General features: G+C 35.1%; 2 protein-coding genes across 2 annotated transcripts; one reads left to right on the top strand and one right to left on the bottom strand.

Annotated features, from left to right (window-relative positions):
* The first annotated feature begins 12,110 nt into the window (after positions 1-12,110).
* LOC143573925 (putative E3 ubiquitin-protein ligase ARI8) lies at positions 12,111-19,644 on the top strand. Its single transcript, XM_077058685.1, has 15 exons — positions 12,111-12,385; positions 13,378-13,502; positions 13,589-13,691; positions 13,795-13,885; positions 13,988-14,160; positions 14,254-14,358; positions 14,431-14,519; positions 14,603-14,710; positions 14,876-14,966; positions 15,068-15,157; positions 15,295-15,342; positions 18,101-18,172; positions 18,694-18,793; positions 18,884-19,010; positions 19,087-19,644. Exons 1-15 carry the CDS (start codon positions 12,221-12,223, stop codon positions 19,349-19,351), a joined length of 1,752 nt encoding a protein of 583 aa, XP_076914800.1. The 5' UTR covers positions 12,111-12,220; the 3' UTR covers positions 19,352-19,644.
* A 1,265-nt stretch (positions 19,645-20,909) lies between these two features.
* Positions 20,910-24,706, bottom strand: LOC143573927 (probably inactive leucine-rich repeat receptor-like protein kinase At3g28040). The gene is made up of 2 exons (XM_077058686.1): positions 23,166-24,706; positions 20,910-22,500 (listed from the first exon to the last, which is right to left on the bottom strand). Exons 1-2 carry the CDS (start codon positions 24,704-24,706, stop codon positions 21,030-21,032), a joined length of 3,012 nt encoding a protein of 1,003 aa, XP_076914801.1. The 3' UTR covers positions 20,910-21,029.
* Between the last annotated feature and the right edge of the window lie 1,160 nt (positions 24,707-25,866).

The following is a 25,866-nucleotide window of genomic DNA, read 5'->3' on the forward strand; positions in this document are numbered from 1 at the left end:
AGTGTATCTTATTTGATTTTTTTTTATTTATTTTCAAATATTTATTTTTTGTCCTTTTGTTTAAAGTATTCATTTTATTGATTTTTTTTGGATTTGGTTTGATCCGGGAATGAACTTAATCAACACCGATCGATTTTGTGTTAAATAGCCACCGCAACGTCTACGTTTTATATCATACTTCTTATACATTTTTATATCCAATCAATAATAAAAATATTCTTTTCGTATTTTTTTATATCCAATCAATCAAAATCTTCTTTTTTCTATATCTTTATACACAGTCAATCCAAAATCTTCTTATATACTTTTTTATTTCATTCTAAAACTTTTCTTGTAATTAAAAAAGAAAGATTTAATTAAATATGACCCGCTTAAATGAACATATTTAAAACAAAAAAAAAACAAAAACAAAAATCGTTAAAACCAAGACGTTGGTAAAACGCAGGCGTTGCGGCGATTATTAACGCAAATTCGGTCAGTATCAGCTAGGTTCGTTATGATACCGGAACTAAACTTAAAATGTAAATTCATAAAATGATCATATTTAATATAAAAAAGACAACAAAAACAAATGAGTTGCGCCAACTACTTAACACGAATTTTATAGGTATGAATTAGGTTTGTTACGGTACTGGATCTAAACCAAAAGTATAAACTCGTAAAATGTACATATTTAAAACAAAAAGTTTCAATTGAAATTAGTAAAACCTGAGCGTTGATAAAACGCAGACGTTGTGGTGGCTATCAACACGAACATGATTGGTGTCAATTAGGTTCGTTACGGTACCAAACCAAATCCAAAAAACAAAATTCGTAAAATGAATATATTTAAACAAAAAGACAAAAAAAATTGAAAACAAAAAAATAACAAATAATATAAAAGAAATAAGTACGAAAATATTTAGAACGTGTTACTAAGAAAATAAGAAAACTATTGATTGGTAAACAAAATACAATATACTAACTAACAAAAAGCTAGATTTAAAAGTAAAAGGTGAATAAAAAATAAATAGAAAACACTAAATTAGTAAATACTTTTTTCAACCAACACTAGTTTGGTAAATAGTATTAAAGGAACATTGAAATGGTAAATATTTTTTCTAACAACACTAGTTTGGAAAAAAAAAACTCTTTTTAATATGTAAATAAGAGCCTGGTTGACTTAGGAAGGTGATGTGCTAAAAGTAGTTATATAATTTATTAACTAAAATATGATAATCTAGATACTAAGTAATAATTCTAAATTCTTAAACTTAACTAAAAACTACTAACCGGCAAGTGTACCGGTTGACTATAGTACAATTTAGTAAGTTCGGGTATCAAACCCACATACTCTTTAAATTACGTTAACTAGCTAAATTAGACTTAACTACAGACACGACTATTTATTTTATATTTATTAGGGGAGGGGGTGGGGGTTTACTCAAACCTAATTAATAAAACTAAAGACAACTCGACTTGAAACCAAGGACTTAATTTAGATGATTGCAAACAATCACCTTGGCTAGAATCCCTAATGCAACAATTATCATATGGTTGGAAAATGCTAATAAGTTATGGAACCAGGATCTTAAATTATTCACTTAAGGGGAAACCGAACAAGACCATCAACAACCCCCTTTCTTAAGGAGACACCTATGGATTCCTAATAAACTATTAAAATTACCGGTTTAACTAGACTCACTTACAATCGCTAATTTATTTTATGACAAGTACTTCTATAAGAAATCCTACCTTACAACGCGGAAATCAAATGTAGTTTAAATCTATACGGACTCCTTACGAAGAACTAAATCAAGCAATTTAAACAACCAAGACTTATCACATAATATATCACCTTACAACTATTTTTATTAGCAACACACTTAGGTTTACTTGATTTATTATTATGGTTCCTAAGATTTTTTATTGCAAATCGACCACAAAATAATCAAAAACACACGGTAGATGACCTAACAGAATCTTATCATATGAAACAATCACCAAGGAAACTGTGAAACAATAAAACTCGTCAAACAATCCTAAGCACACATATGCATCGAATGAATAACAATAAATTGTTTACTTGATTATAAATCCATAACTGAAAACAAGTCCCAAACCAAAATCAAATGTCAACAAAAGTTCATCATAAAACCCAGATGGTCTAAAGCGTTTAGTCTAGCATGATTACATTAAACAAAGCAATAACACCGAAATCAAAGTGAAAAAACAATAAAGAACGATAGATTAAAGACGATAAAACTCGTAGGCTTCGATTTCGCTTCAATAGTACGTCACCGTGAGATTCCAAGCCTGCAAAACCTTCAAAATATGCAATCCTAAGCTCCAAGACTTCACATATTTGGCTAGTAATCGTAGGTTATCAGGGTTAAGGTAATGATGTTTTATAGTTGATTTAAATCTCCAAACCCTTCAAATGTCGGAACTTTATGGAAAACAAACACTTCGCGTCACGCGGAAAGCAAAAGATGCTGACATGTGACGTCGCGTAATGAAAAAGCAAGCTAGCCACAACACCACCACGTTGCATCCCACGGCGAGGTTAGCCCTTTGGCCACATGATGCGGCTTACTCATTTTATCTCGGTTAAATTGATGGTTCAATCCTGCTTCAATGCAGTTCGCAGTTTTTAGTTCGAATCTTCAAGTTTCTTGCTCTTTCCATCGTGTTTATGTCCTATGACCTACAAAACATTCTTAAGTTAGTAAGATACATATTCTAAATGAAAACTAATAAAAGATTAAATAAACTATACAAGGGAAAACATGTATATTTAGTATTATATCACTAGGTGAAATTGGTTGTTGGTGGTGGGGTTTTTTTTTTTGTGGAAGTCGTCCTGATAGGTTGATGATTTTTATTTGGTTGTAATGTTGAATTGGGCAATGTTCAACGACCGCTACTGGATTGGAAAATTTAGTGATGATAACAACGATTATATATAAGAACAATATAAATTTAATCCATAATTACCAACTTATAATATAACTAGAGTCCCCCGTGTTGCAATGGTTTATTTAGGTTTTTGTTTTTAATAGTTTTACTATTTTATATTTTGTAATGATTTGTTTTATTTTTTAACATATTTTTGTTTTAATTTAATACATATATATTACTCTGTTATGTTCATTATATTTTTTTAACGTTTGATCTCTTTCAATTGAGATGTGTAGTTTTTTTTTTAGATTTTTAATGAATGAATATATATGGCCATGAACATGTTGATTTTTTTAAACGAACAAACATTAACATAAATATTGGTCTTATGAAAATGGGGCGGTTGATGGTGGTGGGTTGTGATTGGAAGTTAACCGGTGATGGAGAGGATAAACTGGCAATGAAGAACATGTAGAAGAGGGAAATTAAATTAGGGTTTAATGATGAAAGATTTCACAAATAAATGAGATGTTATAACATATTTAAGGGTTATCCGGGTTTGGTGAGACACGTGACCCGTAAAAATTATTGTTTGATTATAAAAGAGTTTCACAAAGAATGAGATGTTATATAACATTTTTATGGATTATATGAGTTTAGTGCGACAATATATAAGAGAGAGAGAGAGAGAGAGAGAGAGAGAGAGAGACGAGGGGGAGACATTATGGGGCGTCTTTGATAGACTCTTAGACAACATATCATACCTCTCCTTGAACAACTACGCTTGTGCAGATGCATCACCATCACTTTTGAGTTTCTCATTGGATCTACATATGGCATTCCAAAGAAGAATAATATTTTAATTAGTTTAAATAGCAATAATATTACTCAAAATGGAAGTGGAAGTGGCAAAGACTTACGTTGGGGTATTTCTAAAACTGGTATTTGGAACCGAGAACGTGCGTTGACACGAAAGGCTTAGGTAGAAATATTTCACAATTTCCTTCTTCTTCATCAGTAGCTCTACTTATACAAAGCTTTATGGTGTCTGCATCCACAACTGTTTCAAAAAGAGTAAAGGAAATCACAATTTTGAATCGCACAATCGGGTGGCTTGAGAGAGGTTGGAAGCAACCAACCAACCAAGAACATATGATTTTTTGGTAGACATTTATATATATAGACAAATGGATACTCACATTTTAAAGCCTAGAAAAAGGTCATTTGATAACTTCTCCGTACAAGTGACCTTGAATAAGACGCCACTGAAGATTTGCAACACGGATCCTAGTAAACCTCATCCTTATTGGTTAATTAAACCTACAAAGTAGAAATCATATTTATGAACTCAATGAAATTTGTTAAGTAACATACCTTTTAACAAAAAAAAGTATTGTACCAAAATATATCGGCAAACGTTGAGTGGAATCGCTGGTGGAGATGGTAGATTTGTTTTGTGTCTAGTGTGGTGGCCAGAGATGATTTTGGTGGCCGGAAAAAGTGAAAAAGATAGAAGATTGTTGAGTGGAATCGCTTCTGTTGGGGTGGAGATGGTAGATTTGTTTTGTGTCTAGTGTGGTGGCCAGAGATGATTTTGGTGGCCGGAAAAAGTGAAAAAGATAGAAGATTGTTAAGTGGAATCGCCTCTGTTGGGGTGGAGATGGTAGATTTGTTTTGTGTCTAGTGTGGTGGCCGGAAAAAGTGAACAAGATAGAAGATGTGGGAAAGAAAGCTGAAGAGGAAGAGATATAGGTTTGAGATTGATATGGGTTGTGAAATAAGACGAGGTTGCGAAGGGTTCCAGCGGGATATTCAGGATTCCTGGTGTAGTGTGTACAATAAAAGTATAAAGACTAAAGATAGTAATGAACAGAGAGATGAAAATGACCGGTCATAGACATGCCAATACAATATGACAGAGATTTAGGGCTATAATTCATGTCTTATTTGGTTTTATTTAATTGCTTTACTTAGTTGAATATTTCAAAACTAGTCTCCAACTTAATATTAGTAAAAAAAAACCACTTCTCTGTTGTAGTCCTTGACTCGAGTGATTCGATAGAAAAGGTTATTCAAGAGCATCCAAACTCATTAAACATTGATAATCTCAAAAGAAGCATCTCCTTACAATTAGGCTATTTGTTTTGGGGCGTCAAATGGACTGACAAAACAAAAGTGGTTGCGCCTTAACACCGGCTAAACCGAGTTGGGTCGTAAAGGTCGGAGTGTTAAGGGGCGTCAGTTAGCCAGGTAACGAGACTTTTAACAAAGAAATGGTGAGGCCAACCCCAAATGACCGCTAACGCTTTTTTCTTTTTCTTTTTTTCATTTATTTAATGTTTAGTTAAATCAAAAAGCACAAGTTAATGGGCGAGTTAGTTAAAGTTTCACTGCCTGCGTGGCAGTGACACATTGCTTGAACTACTTGGCAAACCCTTCTTCATAACAACCAGTCTTATGGTTTCTCTTTGGTTTATTTTAAAGTCCGCTATTATGCGTTGTTAAAAGAGACATAAAGCATACCATACATGCATGTTAACAATGGCTACACCACGCCGGACAAAGTATAGGGGGTGCCAAAGGTTCAGGCGGAACCCACATAACGTTTGAGTGGAAGTTTTGACTTGGGGTCCACCCCCTTCATTCAATCGCCCTTTTTTTATTCTTTTGTTTTTGTTATTCTAATATGTAGTTAAACCATAGCACGCTTGTTAAAAGATTGACTAGTTAAAGCTACTGTCTATGTGACAGTGACGTAACGGTTTAACATGTCTTTGTAGTTAAACCACATCACACGTCCTAACAATACAATTTTTCAACAATATTACAAAGTTATAGGCGACATAAAAATCAACTAGCATCTATTGATCAAGAGCAGGGCAAAATAAAATAAAAAAAATCCAATCGTGTAACTTAAACTGGTAATCCCATAAAATTTTTAAGGTTTTCTGTTCCTGAGAATCGTTTCCATTATTCTTTGTATTCGTTTGCTCATACTTATAAATTTATAATCTAATTAAAATCATATTATTATATATACTAAAAAGGGATCTTTGAATGTGAGTGAATTTTACTATTCATATTTACAATCACAACCCCTCTTCTATATGTTAAGTTATCCTTTAGTTTTTTTTAGGTTAGAAATAAATATATAAAATGTCAAAACTGACCCTCGATCCAGATGAATATTATCTATTATCTAATAAGAGTAAAACATTATTTTAGTGTCGCAAGACCTTGATTGTGCCATGTGACAGCGCCTTATTGATCCACGCAATTTGTTGTTTTTTTACTTTACTTCTGGTATCATAACGAACGTAACGAAAATCGACTAAACGCCAATTTTTTGTGTGTTTTAGTTCTGGTGTCATAACAAATGTTTTTACTTCCGTTACTGTAATGAATGTAATAGAAACCAACCGAATGCTATTTTATTTTTAGTTCCGGTATCGTAATGAATCTGAATTTGTGTAGGTTGACTTTCTCAATGCCCGAGACCGGCAACGCTTGGAGTTTTACCAACAACCGAGTTTAACCGACCCTACCCCATTGGTCTGCCGAAATTTCTCATTTTTTTTCTTTTTGATTATGTTTTATTTCTAATTTAGTTCCGGTTTCGTAATGAACATAACCGAATTCACGTCGAGTTACCTTCTCAATGCCTGAGAACACGCCGCTTGGGTTTTACCTCAGCATGGGTTTTTAACAGCCATATAAATGTCGTTTTAAATATTTTAGTTTTTTATATGCTAATCTTTTTATATGTTAAGTCAAAGAATATATTTTTTAGAATGTTCGGACCTTACCTACATTGTTTATACCGCAAAGAACATAACCAATACCGAACGAATTCGTATTGACTCGCTGCTGCAACGCCCGGATTTTACCGACCAATTTCACCGCGCAACGCGTGGGTAAATTACTAGTTTGTTCTTAAATTTTAACGCGCATCTTCCTTATTTATGTCACATATTAATTTAGATAATACTTATTTTATTCAACTTTTGTTTTTCCTACCACTTGCAACAACTTATAAAAAATAATAATAATGAGTTATATGTATTGAAACCCAAATTTGGGGGGATGAGAAATGAGGATGTAGCTCGTGATTTAGAATAGTATAAGTTTTTTTGTTCCCAAAATTTTTGGTATAAGGATAAAAATACAGGTTTCTAACTTTCTATACGTGAACATCTAACTTCACTTGTAACCCCATAAAATATTTCTTTTGGGTGTCTAAGGTTGTTTTCATTTACCTTTGCATCCATTTGCCGTCTTAGCATGTTGTAATATGGTATATAATACAATAATCAAGGTCGTTCAAAAACCATTAAAAAAGCATGAACCAGAGAAAATGTTGTAAATTATGCCGTATTTTCCCGTATCTTTATAACCAATTTACAAGCATAAGCAAAATCTCCCGACTTACAAAAAAGATGAACTAGAGAATTATATATTTTAGGGCTTGGATAACGCCCTTATGTTCTACAATCATCATACTAAGAATTCGCTTACATCTACCCAACTTTCTTTTATTCAAACACCCACAAAACAAGGTCCTATAAGTAAAAACATTAGGGTAGAGCAAGATCACACCTTATTTTGTTCAAAAACTCCATACCTTCTTCAAAATAAGAACCCTCACACAACCCGTCAATCATTCTTGTATATAACACGGTATTAATAACAAACTTTCCTTTTTGTAAAAGTCTTATGTTAACGAAGCATACAGCAAACAAAACAACTATGTTAATAAACACGTTGAATCATAGGGTTTAGAGGAGAAGATTGTGTGTTTTAAGTTTTATCCTGTCTTGGTGTCCGTCAATCGAGATTAAAGATAGTGTTCGTTTCATTAGTTCATTTGAGATCTTGAATCGAGTTGGAGAAGTTTCATTCTAGTGTTTTTGACTTGTTGCATGTTGGTCTAGTTTGAAATACTTCCGTATTAAATCTATTTGTATTTTGGAGACTTGCATACGATCATCTTTTGGTGTATGCTTGTATATGTTCGTGGGGCATTATATTCACTTATTATTTATTATTTTTATTATAGGTTTGTAGGTTTTCGGGATTCATGAGATTTAAGCATACGGCTCACTAAAGAAACAAGAAGGTATACAAAAAAGGGCATTTACAAATTTCCCATTTTCTAAGATCAGTTATAACATATGAGTTTGCATAGTTGATCTATTAAAAATTCTATATACGAAGTTGAAGTTATTGGATTATTAACTATTAATATACTCTTTTTTTTAAAAAAAAACTATGATTATTTTTATAGACGTGTCATGCTAATGTATTCTTGGTTAAGTATAGTGATTCAAGTTAATATATATAGTTAAAGTGTCATGTCACTGTTATGTAGACAGTGTGACTTAAACTTTACCTTCTTTTAACTTAGGTGTAACCGTATTAATTTGGTTCAATCATTCATTGTTTTTTTTTAAATAGTTGATAAATACTAATTTAAATAATTGCTTGCGAGAAGGTTTGTGAAAAACGTGTTTTTAGGGTCAAAGGCTTTCGTGCCGGAGTTGTTTGGGTTTTTGGTTAAAAAATTGGTTTTTTTAAGTTTACGTTAATTTTTCTTTGATGGGCAACAACTATTTTGTTACCTTGGAATGCACAATGGGCAACGACTCTGTTAAAGAAACACCTGTTAAGGGTTAAAATAAATGAGTATGGCGCCCTCGTTTGATTTCGTGTTGGCAACCGGACGGTGCCTACGTGGCTACTGGTGGCGCCCCATGGGGGTACCACTACAACGCATTATGGAGTTTTCTTCAATTGATAACCAAACATTTTGATTTGGATTTTGAGTGGGTTTGAACAAAGGTTTAAAAGGATAGACACAAAGAAGTGGGCGATTGGAAACAAGTGACAAACCCACTCAAAACAACAAAATTAAGAATATGCTTTGAAGATTAGCAACTTTGAGCCTCTAAAAATTATGGTAACAACTTTTTCAACAAATTCATGTTAACAAAGAAGAAACACAAGTTGGAAAAGCGTGCAAAAGTGCATGAAGTGGTCCTTAACTGTTTATCTTACTTTATCTATGGATGGAAACACATGATAATAGTTTTGTAACTAGGAAAACAATATAGACTAATCTTTCTGACGGGAGAATATTCATGTCAACTCTTAATATAATCACACTTTTTCTAAATTGTTTCACTTCTATGATGAGTTTTATTAATGAAATACTTCTATATAATCATGCTAGATATTTATTACAAAAATATCCTGATGGTCACAGAATATGTAAACAAAATTAAAGTTTAAAAACAGTCGAACATAAAACACTTACAACTCTACATTTAAAACACAAATCACTTTGTCATCATGAGCTAGCTTCGGTGATCAGAGGGTTTTTCATAAGGTTTCTTTCCTAGGAGTTCTCATGTTTGATTCTAACAAATGTATGCCATTTACTATGAAGAACACCATTGTCGGATGATTCGAACTCGGGTAAGGAGCAGTTGATGTAGAAGCTTCCCTTCAAAGACATGTCAGCCGAGCTAACACCACTTTAAAAAGGAAAAAGGCCATAAATCACATAGATTAGAGTTAATTGGAATACGTTTAGTATATACAACATTACGGAAATAACATTTCTCTTAGTATAAAAGCAAGATTAATTATCCAACAAACTAAGAAATTATGATTTCAACTTCACTGAGCAATTATGGGCATTAATAGCCTTGACTACTACAATAAGTTGGTTCAAGAGTCGAATTTTATGATTCTAATAATCACAATAGATAATCAAGTTTTAATTTTTATAATAAAGACTCGATTTACATCAAACCACATATTTTATCGGGTTAATAAAATTAACCAAATTAGGGTTCTCAAATATTGGAAAAACGAATCTAATAACATTTTTGGTTTCGTGCATCCATTTTAAAATTTAACTGAAAGGGTAGAAAGTCACACAAACCGTTCTTGATTCTTGTCAAGAATAGCAACCAGGATTCTAGTTGCAAGGTTGATAAAACCCAAATTAAACCACATTAAAGATAAAAACTTTTCCTTGAACTGACTGATTGTTGCAGATGACTCGACTATAAAGTACACAACATATCAATGATTCACATATGCTAGTTCACACGCGAAATCACCAAAATGAAAACACCTTTTTGTTTTTTCTCGGACTACCGACCGATCATCTCACAAGCCAAGAACATGGTCTCGACTTTTGTTCTTGACCAACGGTTGAAGAAGGAGATTGTGCGACTGACTTGTGACGGCTAAGGTTTTTAACTGGTTTGTTGATTTGTGAGTGTCTAATTAGTTTTATCCTCGTGCCTTTTATAACTAGTTTAGAACCCGTGCGAAGTGGAAATCATTAATACATAAAGTTGTTAAATCTTTATGTGCATTCCATAGGAGAATATATATTGCATATACTAACGATTGTAAAAATTAATATATCATTGTATTTCGAAAATACATGAATTACAATTTAATGTTATTTTACTTGCTTTTACTTATTAATTGAAAACAAAAGTTACATGACCAAACTTCAAAGTTTCTTAAATAAAGGAAAAATTAAAAAAAAATATGTTTTATTAGTACAATTTATAATTTCTTAAAAAACAAATCATTATTAAAAGATGAGAGTTATATATAATAAGAGAGAAAAACAGGAAAAATTTGGTGAGAAAGGACATGGATATGACACGCGCTATGTGATAGTTCTATTTATCATATAGTATAGATATTATTATACATAAATTTCACTAACAGCAAGTTATTGGTAGTGAATACGAATGGTGGGATGATGACAAACCTTTTCTCTATCACGAGGATGGAGAGCTTGTTCCCATTCCCTCTCCAATATAACATATCATATACCATAAAAAACAGTTAAACATCAAATAACCATACTAGCTTTATCATAAGATGGTGGCTAGTCGCAATAGATGTAAGCTCAAATCATCAAGAAAAAACCACATTTATCCCTTTAAAAGTATCGAGACCTAATAAAAGTCTATACATCAAGACATTAAACGACTAACAAACAAAATAATATGTAAAGCCAAAACCCCATAACAAAAGTATGATAAATTTATACACCCTTTAAAAGTCAATAACCTTAACCGACACTAATCACTATAGAACATATTGTTAAGCTCTCATTGTAAGCTCTATTTGCTACCAACAAAACTTTCTTTCGTTAATTAATCTCGCATTCTGCATCTCGTCGCTTCAAATCACCATCGAATTATGTCATCGACTACCCTCATACGAGTCTAAAAACCACACAAATCATCAAAGAATAATTCCCTAACTTAATTCATAATTTTCCTAAAATATAACAATATAGACAAAGAACAATAAACCTTTGTTACAAAGGTTACTTAATAATAATAAGTCTATACACTAACACAGGAAACGACTAATGCAAACAAAAATATATGTAAAGCTAAAATCTCATAAACAAAAGTACGTAAAATTTATACACCCTTTAAAAGTCCATAACTTTAACCGACGCTAATCAATATAGAAAAAATTGTTAAGCTCTCATTGTAAGCTCTCTTTGTTAACAACAAAGCTTTCTTTCGTTCATTAATCTCGCATTCCACTTCTCGTCGTTCAAATCACCATCAAATTACGTCAACGACTACCTCATATCGAGTTTAAAAACCACAAAATCATAAAGAATAGACTAAACTACATGGTTGATCCCTGTGGGTTGCAGATATTGCACGTTTGGTTCCCAAACTTAATTAATTACAAACTTGGTTCTTATAGTTGTAAACTTATTACTAAGGTGGTCCAAATATATGAATTTTGTAGCTACGGTGGTCCTTACTTGGTAACGTCGTTAACTTTTCAGGTAAGTCTATTTAAATGAGGGCAGTTTAGTTAGGTATTATTAATATCAAGGGTAGTTTGGTCATTTTACACATATTTAACTGAAAAAGTTAACGACGTTAGCAGGTAAGGACTACCGTAACTACAAAACTCACACATCCGGACCATCTTGGTAATAAGTTTACAACTATAAGAATCAAATTTGTAATTAGTTTAAACCCACAAGGATCAACAAGTCTAAAGAATAATTTCTAAACTTAAATCATAACTTTCATAAAATATAACAATATAGGCAAAGAACAATAAACCCTTATTACAAAGGTTACTTAATAATAATATTAATATTAATAATAATAATATTGTGGTTGTTTTGCGACTTTGCGTAGACCGACAACATCATTCATCATCCCATAAATCAAAACCCTTGGCACGCCACAAAATCCCCAATTCGATCAAAATATATTCATACCCACTAAAACCCTAAATTCACACACCTGTAATTAGGGTTTTACTGATGGATTCAGAAGATGATATGCATAATGCCCATGATGTTGATTCTTATGAGGAAGATTATTACAGCGGTGATGCGATGTACAGCGAGGATGAAGATGATGGTGGATACGAGTTCTTGTATAATGAGTCTGATGATTCTGATACAGAATTAGTTAGTCGTCAACAGGTGAATTTAATTAGTAAAGATTGGATTTTTTTTGGTTTTTGGATCATGGGTTTGTTGGATGATGATGGGATTGTTTCAATACATTATGTTTTTTGATTATTTGCTGTTTAATTTTAGTAAAGTTGATTGCTTTTTGGTTTTTTAAGCTGGTTATTGGGATTTCAAGAATCAAGTAGCTTGTTTTATGTTTTAGAAAAGTTTAGTTTTAGTAAAGTTAATATATTTGTTTTTATCAATTTTGCATAACGATTCTGATGACTTTGATGACGTGTTAGTTAGTAGCCAACAGGTGAATTAAAATAGTAAGATTGGATTTTTTTGGATTATGGATCATGGGTGTGTTAGATAATCATGGGATTGTTCCAAGACATTATGGTTTTTGATTATTTGTTTAATTTTAGTAAAGTTGATTGCTTTTTGGTTTTTTAAGCTGATTATTGGGGTTTCAAGAATCAAATAGCTTGTTTTATGTTTCAGAAAAGTTTGGTTAAACAGTTAATATATTTTTTTATCAATTTTGCATAACAATTCTGATGATGTTGATTAGTAAAGTTAATATTTTGTTTTGATTTATGGATCATGATTTTGTTAGCTAATGATAGGATTGTTGCAAGACATTATCTTTTTTGATTATTTTTTCTTCAATTTTAGTAAAGTTAATATTGTTTTGCTTCTTTTAAGCTGATTATTGGGATTTCAAGAATCAAATAGTTTGTTATGTTTCAGAAAAAAATTGTTAATTTTAGTGTAGTTAATATATTTGTTTATAATTTGATTATTAAAGCTAATATTTTTTTTGATTTATGGATCATGGTTTTGTTAGCTAATGATGGGATTGTTCCAAGACATTATCTTTTTGATTATTTGTTTTATCAGTTTTAGTAAAGTTGATGTTTTGTTAGCTGCTTTCAAACTGATTGTTGGACTTTTAAAGGGGTGATTAAAGTTGGATGATTTAACATTTGTTCTTGATAATTTGTTTCATGTTTCAGAAAAATTATACTATATTGAAGGAAGACGATATTTGCCAGCGCCAAGAGGAAGATATCACTACAATTTGCTCGGTTCTTTCGATTTCAAGGGATTCCGCGTGTATGCTTTTACGCAGTTATAACTGGTAATGTGTTAAGTTATGTGAATAATTCATCTGATCAAGAAGTTTGGTATTTTTGTTTTGTATTAAGTTGGGTTGATGTTCTGCAGGAATGTTAGTAATGTTCATGAAGCATGGTTTGCTAATGAGGATAAAGTTAGAAAGGCTGTTGGTCTGTTGGACAAGACAGTTAAGCCACCAAAAGCTGGAGAGGTATGCAAATGTTAGGTTAAATATGTTGAATATGATTGTGCAATATTCAATTATATGTTTTTCAATGTTGTAATATGTGGTCTTCTGTTTATATCTTTTGAAGCTGCTTTGTGGGATCTGCTTTGAATCATATTCACTTGATAAGATTAGCTCTGCTGCTTGTGGCCATCCTTTTTGCAATACATGCTGGAAAGGTTTATTTATTTATTTTTTTAAAAAATTCATGTATTAGCTGATTCTCAAAGAAAAGCTTGCATTTTTAATAAAGTTTTTATCTTTTTATCATTTTGTTATAGCTTACATCAGCACATCTATCAGTGATGGTCCTGGATGTTTGACATTAAGATGTCCCACTCCATCATGTGGTGCTGCTGTCGGTGTGGACATGGTCAACATGTTGACTTCAGATGAAGATAAAAAGAAATATCGGCGTTACCTTCTTAGATCTTTTATTGAGGACAGCAAAAAGGTATACATTTACTTTAAACTGTTAGTAGCTTGTGTCCTTTCTTCCTGGCTCCTGCAATTTAGGATATTTTTCATATATTTATATTTTTTATAGACAAAATGGTGTCCTGCTCCGGGCTGTGACCATGCAATTGAGTTTGAACTTGGAAGTGGAAGCTATGATGTGACGTGTCATTGCTCATACAGCTTTTGTTGGAATGTGAGTATTATAATGTTAATCTATGTTCTTGCTTCATAAACGATACAATTTTTTATTTTATATTTATTGCAGTGTACAGAAGAAGCTCATCGACCCGTGGACTGTGAAACCGTGTCCAAGTGGATAATGAAAAATAGCGCGGAGTCTGAAAATATGAATTGGTAAATGCTATTATCAATAGAATGCCATATATTTGTAGAATGCTAGTTTTTTCTTGTTTTGATGGTTCATGTTTTGATTTCAGGATTTTGGCTAATTCTAAGCCTTGTCCAAAGTGTAAACGTCCAATTGAGAAGAATCAAGGTTGTATGCACATGACTTGCAACCCCCCTTGCAAATATGAGTTTTGCTGGTAAGATTTGGGTTCTTGTAGTGGGGTGGGTTTAAAAAGGTTCAATTTTTGTATGGTTTGAAACGGGTCTGATTGTGTTTAGCTAAAAAACATTGTAGTTTACAAAGTTGTGAACTTTATGAACATAAGTTAATGCCCTGGTCTTACAAAAAATTGTACATATAGGTTGTGTCTTGGTCAATGGTCGGATCATGGAGAGAGGACTGGTGGATTTTATGCTTGCAATCGTTATGAGTCAGCAAAGCAAGAGGGAGCGGTAGTTAAAATGATCTATTTTGCTTCAAATCAGTCATTAATATATATATTTTTTTTCATTTTAATTGTTGATTTGGTAATGACTTCAATTTTCATTTGCAGTATGATGAATCTGAACGTCGAAGAGAGATGGCAAAGAACTCTTTAGAGCGATACACTCATTATTATGAACGTTGGGCTACAAATCAATCGGTATGCACCAAGTGTTTTAACCAGTATTCTTCTCATTGTTTCGACACTTTGACCACTTTGGCATATTTGAATATTCTGTTTCGTGGTTGAACCCGTAATAAATAGTATATGATACTTTTATCTTTTTACAATGACAGTCGAGGCAAAAAGCACTTGCGGACTTGAATCAGATGCAAACAGTTCATGTAAGTTGATATTCTGATCCTTTTCTTTTAGCATTTTGGAAGATTTAAATAGCTGTACTTTGCTGCTACGTATATTGCAATAGTGAATACAGCTGTAGAGTATAATAGAATTGGTAAGGCTGGTTATATATATATAGCCAAGGGATCATGGGGACAGTTTATCACAATGGCAGTATGCCACTTAGCAAGACTCTTTTGATGATAAGATTAAATTATTGAAAAAACTTCACTGTCGACTCGGTCTTGGTCCTTTTTTAAAGTACTTAAAAGAAGCTTCAGCATATCCTCTCGAGTGAGCAATTGGCTCTCGAGTTCAACGTTTATGGTTTTACTTTTGCCAAAGACATATGGGTGAAGAGGGGGTGGATCTCGACCATGAAAAACCTTAAAGGGGTGGATGGTTGGTTTGTGTGAAAAGCAATGAAGATAAGCTTTAAAGCATTCGTTCACCGCCTCGATTTGGCCATCTGTCTGCGAATGATAGCTAGTGCTCATCTTCAGTTTGGTTTGGCCTAGCCTGATTAGTTCCTCTGCTAAAAGTTAGTCAAGAAATTAGCTTCTTGATAGAAACAATGAATCAAGGAAAGCCGTGGAGGTGAATACTTCCTTACAAAAGTGAGCAACCATATCTCTTTTGTTGTTATGGAGTGATTAAGAGGGATGAAGTGTGTATATCTACTTGAGCGATCTGCTATCACCAGATTAGTGTCAAAAGCAGTTGGAGAAGTATGGTCGGTGACATCATCTCATATTTATGTTGGTAACTTTTAAGCAAATTTTGAACAAAAAACTGACCTAGTTTTAAATTCGGCAACACGTACTGAACAAAGCTTCGGTAATTACCAGTCAAGTTCAAAAGAGCCTCTTACTTCACGGTTTCACGCACGTTGGTCGGTGTAGGCCATGATTAAACTGCATTAATATTTTATCTAATCAGCCTGCACATATTTGGGACTCACCACGTGGACTAAAAATCACTTGAGATTGGTCAAATCCGTACTTGGAAAGATTGGCTTATAACTGATTGCTACAAAGAAGTTTCAAGGCTACCTGCAAGTGATGGTTTTGTTGCTTCATTGTTTACTATATGTTTGAATTGTTAAGATAGTATCCAACTGTGAGAACGATTAGTAACACGAAAGAACACAATAGCAGCGACTGATATTGCTCATTGGCGGTGGTGGTAGCGGATCGATGATGATAACATTTAGTTTTGATCGCTGACATTTGGGCGGCGGCGATATGGTGAAAGACAATCACACAAGCACAATAATAACTGAAGGTAAAAGGACACGGGAATTGTCCAATTTGACCCATGAGAGAACATTTATTTATGAGGCGATAATAGATTACACGTATGATATTGAATATTTAAAGACCAGAAAATAGGGTTATATCCCTTGATTTCGTTATAATCATGCTAGAGAGGTAACTAGGCAAGTTGCCAAAAGTAAGCCAAGACAGCCCTTGCTAGGGCTGGCTGTCTCTTCTCTTTGTGAAATTGTCTACGGCCGGCCGTCCCAAGACAGCAAGCCTCTATCAACTAACCAGAATATCATTGAAGAAAGGTTAACACAAATCGATGTAAACGAGGCCTAAAAAGGTCATTACAACCTGAAATGTAGATGGGACATTTGTTAGTTCAAAAGGCAGCACAATGGACTCACAGTGCTCGGAGTGAGATCTGAAAGCAGTTTTTGCAATATCATGTGGATTAACCCAGATTTGATGGTGACTTGATCGGGATGGGATATTTGTCAGCGATGATGATTTTATTTAACACACGCCACGTGTTTACTTTTCCCTTAAACAAAAGTACATGACTAGGGTAGGGATTTGTACTTGGAAGTATGAAACCGGAAGTCATTAAAGTTTCCACTTGTCTCTCAGTTTCAGTTTTTTCCTCGTGTGGATGTCGTTAGGAGTGGATGTTTGGCAGTGGAGAGTTTGGAACGAGCGGAATGTAATGGAAATGTGAGCCAAAAGGTGGCAAGGAAATTGGCTTCCGGGATATGTTTTGGTACCCTGATAGAGTGGCTACAAGGGAAGAGGCAAATCTGTGAGAATTATTTATTGATTGAAAGATATTGTAAAGAAGAGATACCGGGGCCCAAATGCAACACCTTGTGTCTGCATGCCAGATGGAAAAAGAAACATCTCATTCCAATTAGCTTGGATCGTATTTGATGAAGCCAACTATTGAATACCTAACACCAAATCAGGACTAGGGGTGTTAACAAGCCAACTATTGAGCTACTTAGATTGGCTCGTTAAATCTCGAATTGACCCAAGCTTAAATTAGCTCGATCTTTTGAGGCCCATATTTAATGAACGAGCTCAAGTTCGAGCTTCACATATTAAACTTGAGCCTGCTTGAAATAATAATTAATACGTATAAATCATGATAAGCTAGTTAAATTATATATAAAAACTATAGCTATAGATATATATATCAAAGATGAACAGTTTTCTGGGTTGGGTTTTCTGTTACTCCAGGCTGATCCTCATCGACTTTGGGTTGGGCCTATCTTGGACTCAAATTCTAACACCAAGTTCCTTGCATTATATACTGATCGGGACTTATGTATACTAACATGGGCCTCCGCTTCGTCCTTCAAACCATTTAAGAAAACACCTGATGAATATATATATATTTTGGCTAATTAGAAACCTGTGCTGATGTGTTCAGTTTGTTTTTTATTTTTATAAAATTGCTTTATTCTCTACGTTGCGCCCTTATTCTTTCCATGTTTTTCAGCTTGCAAAACTTAGCAAGAAACAGTGCCAACCTGAAACACAGTTAAAATTCATTATAGAAGCTTGGTTGCAGGTACGCGTACTTTTTAAGTCTTTATTGGTTCAGTTGTCTTTGTGATCCTCTACAATCTTTTGTTTCATCATCATCATCATCATCGTACTCAGTATATCCCACCAATAGCAATGCTATGGTAAGGTCTGAGGAGGGTAAGATGTAGACAGTCTTACCTCTATCCCATAGGGATAGAGAGGCTGCTTCCGGTGAGACCCCCGGCTCGATAGTAGTTTTGCATCAAGCCTTGGACATAAGGCACATAGCACTCAATCATCAGGGACACCGGCTGATTGGTGCATGTGCCCTTGTCTTTCGGCTATCAACGCCACCACATGATGCCTGATTAACCTTCCGCCACTTTTAACGTTATTTTCACGAGATTAGTAAAATAACGTCAAAATTAGTGCACTTTTACTTTTGCCCACCCGAGGGTTCACACATATATACATTATATGCGCGCACCGCAAGCAGGGCGTTACAATCTTTTGTTTGTTTACTTAATTAATATGCTAAATCTCTATAATTTTTTTCCTCTGCAGATAGTTGAATGTAGGCGTGTGTTGAAATGGACTTATGCATACGGCTATTACCTACCTGAGTGCGAACATGCCAAGAGACAGTTTTTTGAGTACTTACAAGGTATACCGTGATTCCCACATTGTACATTCAATGTTAAACCCTAGAATGATTTATTCGTGTAACAGTGTTAACATAAGTTATTGATGGCAGGTGAAGCAGAGGCTGGTTTAGAAAGGCTTCATCAAAGTGCAGAGAAAGAGTTACATACTTACCTCAACGACGATAGCTCTCAAGAAGCGTTTAACAACTTCAGAACAAAGCTGGCTGGTTTAACTAGGTAATCGTTTTCTTAAGTTTTCAACCTATTTTTTACTGTTAAACGTGTATTTAACATTTATTGGCAACCGCAACAGTGTCACACGCAACTACTTCGAGAACTTGGTTGGAGCACTAGAAAACGGGCTATCAGATGTGGATGCACACGCTGCATCAAGCAAGACAAGTACATCAAAGAACGCTGCAGGCACAAGCAAGTCAAAAGGGGCCAAAGGAAAAGGGTCCAGCAAGGTTGGAACCACAAGCCGAACCGATGATTCAACCGGGTGGGCATGTGATCAGTGCACCTATATGAACCCAAAGACTGCCACTTCGTGCCAGATATGTGGCAACGGTCGGTGAGACCGACCTACTTGATATTCACGCTTGCGGTTAGTTGGATTTACACGATGCATTACGCCCCTTGAAGGAAAGATGGGAGGACCGGTTTTGTTGCAGTTGTAATGTGGGTGCTGGGTGTATATAGGCAATGCCTGGCTAGGTCGGTCAGGTCATGATGGTTTGTTTTGTTGTCTGGTTGGTTGGTGGTTAAAGATGTAGGTTGATAACCGTTGGTTGTTTTGAATTGAAGTAATGTGGATGTTTTGTATTACTTGAATGGGGTTTCTTAATGTTATAATGGAGTTTATAAGTTATATCTATTTTGCAATTTTTATAATCCTTTTGATATCTTACTATGTAAAAAAATGTTCAATATTGAAAACTCATTTGCATAAAACTCATACTCAGGCCTATAGGCACGCCTGGCGGCCATGCCACTCCAAGACACCCGGCTCATGACTTGAATATCATGTCACGCCGTCATCAAAGACGGACCAATCAAAAGCACGGTTGAACCGACAATCTAGAAAAGGCACGACTGTGCCCCCAAACTTGGACAGTTGGGCCAACATGATTCGCTCATATCGTGCTTACTGAATCAGCATACGTAGGCCGACGGTTGTTTATTGACCCATGACCATGCTTACGACTTACCTAATCAAGAAACACTTTCATAATATTGGAATGCGACATGAACAAGAACAAACAGTATAATGATCAACGGATAACTTGAAGGGGGTGCTAGATACTGCACTCGTTTTTCCTTAGCTAAAGTTTCTTCTCATTGATTTTTTCTTTAGCAAGATTTTTTTTAATGAGGCAGTACTTCAAAATCAAACTACCATAACTAAAATTCTGTTATTTTAAGATGAGCGTTATATATAATTGGATGAACTCATTTTCGAACCAATAATGATTGTCTCTCATACTAGAAAATCTTTCATCATCATCATCATCATCATCATCATCATCATCGTACTCAGTATATCCCACCAATAGCAATGCTATGGTAGGGTCTGAGGAGGGTAAGATGTAGACAGCCTTACCTCTATCCCATAGGGATAGAGAGGCTGCTTCCGGTGAGACCCTCGGCTCGATAGTAGTTTTGCATCAAGCCTTGGACATAAGGCACATAGCACTCAATCATCGGGACACGGCTGATTGGTGCATGTGCCCTTGTCTTTCGGCTATTAACGCCACCACATGATGCCTGATTAACCTTCCGCCACTTTTAACGTTATTTTCACGAGATTAGTAAAATAACGTCAAAATTAGTGCAATTTTACTTTTGCCCACCCGAGGGTTCACACATATATACATTATATGCGCGCACCGCAAGCAGGGCGTATACTAGAAAATCTTTGTAGTATAAATACCATATGTATGTTAAAAAGTAAAAATCATCCCAAGAATACACATTCTTACTTCTACTTACAATTAAAGGTAGTATAAACCCGATGCAATCGCAACTATTATCGATCCCCTTCCACTAATGCTCGTTGAATTCATAATTTCTGTCTCGGTATGTTTATATAGATTGTAATACTGACCAAAGTTAGCTAACTTTTTGAAATTAAAAAAAAAAACTGAAGCTAGATAATGAATAAAACCACCCATGCAAGGTGAAAACATTAATATCTAAGAACAAAAGTACTACAATTATACATAATTAAAGCTTTCATTCTAACACTCTTAATAATTAATAAGCTTCCATCCTGTTAGGAATAGGGGTCTTGATGACATGTAATATCTGAATCACTTCCGCCATCGACGGCCTGCTTGAAGGTATCTGAGAAGTGCATACTAATGCCAGTTTAAGTACAGGCAAAACCTCTTCTTCAGGATACTGTCCCATGCTCATATCAACACAGTCTAGCACATTACCTTCTTCTAACATCATCTTAACTTGCTCCTCAAGTATCAACACGTTATCATCTCCATATTCGACCGGTCGCCTACCTGTCACTACCTCAAGAGCCAAAATCCCAAACCCATAAACATCACATTTCTCGTTGACACGCAAGCTTTGACACGCTAACTCTGGAGCCACATAGCCTAACGCACTTTGAAACCGGTTACTCATTACTTGCTTGTCAAGTTTGGCTAGAATTCTAGTCAATCCGAAATCTGATATTTTAGGATTGAATTCATCATCTAGAAGAATGTTACTCGGTTTCAGATTATAGTGAACGATAGGTGGACGAAACGCATGGTGCAAGTGGGCTAGACCCTTCGCTGTTCCTAGCAAGATCTTGAACCGCTTTGACCACGAAAGCGGTTGACTTGAAGTTGACCATTCATGGAGTTTGGATTGTAAGCTACCATTAGGTGCATATTCGGTCACTAGAAGCTGCAAGTTAGGTGTCCAATAATATCCTTTAACTGACACAAGATTTGGATGTCTTGCTTTCCCTAAAACCCGAACCCCTCGATCGAAATCTTCCGGATATTGAATCATGTTTGACACAACAAGGTTTTTGACTGCAAGATCTCTACCTTCTTCGCCTAACGAAGCCTTGTACACAGTTCCAAAAATACCCTTCCCAATCTCAGCTGCCTTATGCAACAATGACTCCGGGTTACCAACCCAACCAGGGGCAATCTTGGAATCAAACCACACAAGCTTCCCGATCGATAGGCTGCGTGTTGACCGAGCCAAGCTTGAGCAACTCTCAAGCGCGTTAGCGACAAACTGCAGCCGTTTTCTTGCTGATATATTCAGCAAGCTTATCACCAACACACCAATGGATATTAACACAGCTGCTAAAATGGAAATAATAGCGGAAACACTAAGAAACTTATGATGCTTGGAACCTTTCGACGATTTTGCCCCTCCTTCGCGATCGCCCATTTGATTCCCGTACGAAAACGGGTCAAGAACTAAAGGCTTTGGGACATCCATTTTACATGGACCTTTTAGAAAAGGTGAACAAATTCCCATATTACCCTCTAAAGAACTTTCTTGTAAGCTTGGAAATATGCCCTTATCAGGAAGTCTTCCTTGCAGTCTGTTGTAGGATATGTTAACTGCTAAGAGGTTTTCTAGTCCACCTAACTCTTGTGGTATCTCCCCACTTAGCTCGTTGGAATCGAGTTTGAGAATCTTGAGTTTTTTCAGAAGTGACATTGATCTTGGAATGAATCCTCGTAAATCGTTGTGAGACATGCTCCTGCGTGTATCGCAAAGGTAAGGTCAAATTACGCTTTTGCCCTTAATGTGGGTCGCTAGGAAACGGGTAAAAAATGGGTAGAAACTAGAATGTGTATTTTTGACGCGTACAACTTCCTAAATCGTTTTATTCATAAGATTTGATTGCTTCTGTAATAATATTGTTTTTGTAAGCATATTTAACAAACTAACTTTGGGAAAAAGAGTAAATTACGGTTTTCGTCATTGTGGTTTTACTCAAAAAGTTTAAACTTTAAAGTTGCGATTTCAGTCCCTGATCTTTCGTCTTTATTACAATCATATCCACCTAATTAACAACACCATCTCTACTGTTAACTTTTGAGTTAAAAAACTAAAATCACAAGTTTAAAACTTTGGGGTTAAAATGGCTACTTTTAGCAAACCACAGGGATGATAACTGTAATTTACTGAAAAACCCTAAAGCCTTTTGAATAAAAGTATTTTGGGTCAACCACAGGGACGAAAACCGAAAATTTTAGAAAAACCGTAATTTACTTTTAGCAAACCTTAGGGACGAAAACCGCAATTTACTAAAAACCAGCGTGTGTGTTTTGACCAATGATTAGAATGACCCGTTTTGACCTGCTACCCAAACCGGCCATGTTTGACCACCTCCGGATTTAAAGATGTTACAAGAAGACTTACAGCAAGTAGAGCGACGAACACCTCCCGATCTCTTCGGGTATCATTCCCGTTAACGAATTCCCATCAAGCTGCAATATTTCAAGGCTGCCCGAGTTGCATATATCAGCCGGGACCGACCCATGAAACGCTCCACTTCTTAGATCCAACACAGTTAAATTCTCAAAATACCCAAGCTTCAAGGGCATTCTTGTCTCAAAATTATTCCAAGACAAGTTCAAGTACCTCAACTTTGAGAAAAGTCCCATTTCAGCCGGTATGTCACCCGTTAACCCGTTCGCAGACAGATCCATAGACTCAAGAGTCTCAAAAAGCCGGCTCGATCCAGGAGGGATCGAACCGGTCAACTGGTTCCTCGAAAGATCAATCTGTGTCAACCCGAGCTCAAACAACCCCTCGGGTATGCTACCATTGAACCTATTCCCTCTTAACCGAACCACCGAGAGCTTACTCGAGTAGATCAATGATTTAGGATTAGGAATGTTCCCACTTATATTATTACCCGAAAGACTCATGTAAGTTAGTAATCCCAAGCCACAAACTGACTCCGGGAGTGTCCCGGTTAACCCATTGCCCGAAACATCCAAGTATTCCAAGTCGTTTAATCGCCCGATCCATTTAGGAAACTCGCCGGTTAACATATTATTCGCTAGATTTAAGTAACTTAAAGAAGCAAGCCCATTGAAAGAAACAGGAACTGATTCCTTAAACATATTATTACTTAAATCCAACTTATTTAAATGTGAGCATAAGCCAAGATCAAAAGGCAAACTTCCAGAAAAATGATTCCCTTGTAGAAAAAGCTCTTTCAAGTAATGCAAACCCGAGACACCATCCGGTACACTACCCGTTAACGCATTATGCGAAAGATCCAGCGTTCTAACCCGTGTCAACAACCAAAGACCCCTAGTGAAATCCGGGGTACCAGAAAACCGGTTTTTGGAGAGATTAAGATGGTTTAGAGTACTACATTGTGAAACCGAGCTAGGAATCGGTCCGTTAAGGTTGTTTCCAGATAATGAGAGTACTCGAAGAGACGAACATGATGAGAAAAACTCGTTATCAACCGGACCAGATAACGAGTTTTTGGACAAATCAAGAAACTTTAACCTTCTGGAGTTGGTTAAAAAAGGCGGGATGGTACCCGAAAGACTGTTATGCGAAAGATTAAGGTTTACAAGATTGTTAAGGAGTGATAGTTGAGGGTTAAGGGGTCCAGTGAAGTTGTTATGAGCAAGATTTAGTACTTGGAGGTTTTGGACCTTTTGGAGGCCTATACCAAGCTTTCCGGACAGGTTTAACCCGATTAATGACAGCTCGGTGACCCGTCCGGTGGCTGGATTACATGTTATGAACTTCCAAGAACATGGGGAGGTGTCATCTTGATTCCATGATGATAGATGTGATGATGAGTCAATGATGTCTGCTTTGAATGCTATGAGTCCTATAACATCATCAACATTATCATCATCATGATGATCAATATTGGCTTTGCAAGATGTTAATGAGATTAATGCAAGAATGATGAATTGAAGATGAGCCATTTAAGTGGTTGAATGGTACATGGAAGAGATGGAAGTGAAGGTGTTAAGTGAGTTAGTTTGGTTATTATTTATGTAGTGGGAAGTTTGTTAAAGAATAAAAAGTTTATATAAAAGTGTGGGGCCCACTTGACTTGACCCACATGCAAATGGGCTTTTTTGTTTTTTGCTTCATCTTTACACTAGTGTGTTTTTCCCTAGTTTTAGTATCATCATTGGGACTTGGAATTGATGTTTGAAATCTCTTGATCAGGTTGTACCTTTTGCTTTATATCTTGTACTTAACTGTTTAAAGTGGAAGTTTCAACTTTCAAGAGTCACTGTGCAAATCTCAGTGAACCAACTGAGATTAAAAAAGTTATGATATAAGAAAACCCTCATTTTTTCCGTTACAGAAAAGCCATACAGGTATTAAACGGGTCGTGTCTGTGGATTGATGGTCGACATGAACATGAAATTTTATGTGAATCAAAACACAATACAACCTCAGAATCATGTTAGACATATGGACCGAAACACAATATGTGTAACCCCTTGTTTAAAAAATATTACATTTTTAAGTGTTTAACCTATCTATATTCACGTGTTCAAATAAATATGACCCGTTTACATAAAATTAATATATCTTAAAATTAGAAAATTTATAGCAAAAAATACAAATGTTTATAAATTAGTTACATTGATGTTCTTTACTTCTTTTCATGTAAGCTTCTAAATTTGACATACATTTTTAAGAAAACGAATCGAAGTAAACAGATCTTTCTGTTAACTTGAATCCAACCATTTAGCTAAACGTATATGACTTGAAACTGATCCAAACTTATTTAGACTAAATTCAAACTTGTCTACATTAAACCTGTATTGTATTTTAATAGAAAAAAAAATCCTAGTATCTAAATACAAACATATTTATATGTTTGTTTTGAAACAAATGTAAGATTGAAAGGAGGGAATGGAATGTTTGAAACCTAAGTAAGTGGTGATGGGACCCGCTAAAGCATAGATGCACATGGTGTGGATTGGTAATCGATAGTTGTTTGTCTCTACCTTCATCTTTGCACCACTGTGTTTTTCTTCATCAGAATTTGGGCACTTACATTCTTGTCTCCACTATGTTGTACCTTTTTCATTATCTGTTATACTTTCCTGACATTTAACTTTTC

Source organism: Bidens hawaiensis, unplaced genomic scaffold (genome assembly GCF_021521415.1).
Source record: "Bidens hawaiensis isolate Kalapana, Puna unplaced genomic scaffold, B.hawaiensis_p1.1 tig00026727_1, whole genome shotgun sequence".
NCBI classification, from domain to species: Eukaryota; Viridiplantae; Streptophyta; class Magnoliopsida; order Asterales; family Asteraceae; genus Bidens; species Bidens hawaiensis.

What these genes read in the sequence shown, in the direction of transcription:
- LOC143573927 (XM_077058686.1), bottom strand. Translation starts at nt 24,706, where the DNA reads ATGGCTCATCTTCAATTCATCATTCTTGCATTAATCTCATTAACATCT. An exon ending in TGTTCGTCGCTCTACTTGCT is followed by an intron (nt 22,501 to 23,165) that starts GTAAGTCTTCTT and finishes CGATACACGCAG; the next exon opens with GAGCATGTCTCACAACGATT.
- LOC143573925 (XM_077058685.1), top strand. Translation starts at nt 12,221, where the DNA reads ATGGATTCAGAAGATGATATGCATAATGCCCATGATGTTGATTCTTAT. An exon ending in AATTAGTTAGTCGTCAACAG is followed by an intron (nt 12,386 to 13,377) that starts GTGAATTTAATT and finishes TTCATGTTTCAG; the next exon opens with AAAAATTATACTATATTGAA. An exon ending in CATACAGCTTTTGTTGGAAT is followed by an intron (nt 14,359 to 14,430) that starts GTGAGTATTATA and finishes TATTTATTGCAG; the next exon opens with TGTACAGAAGAAGCTCATCG.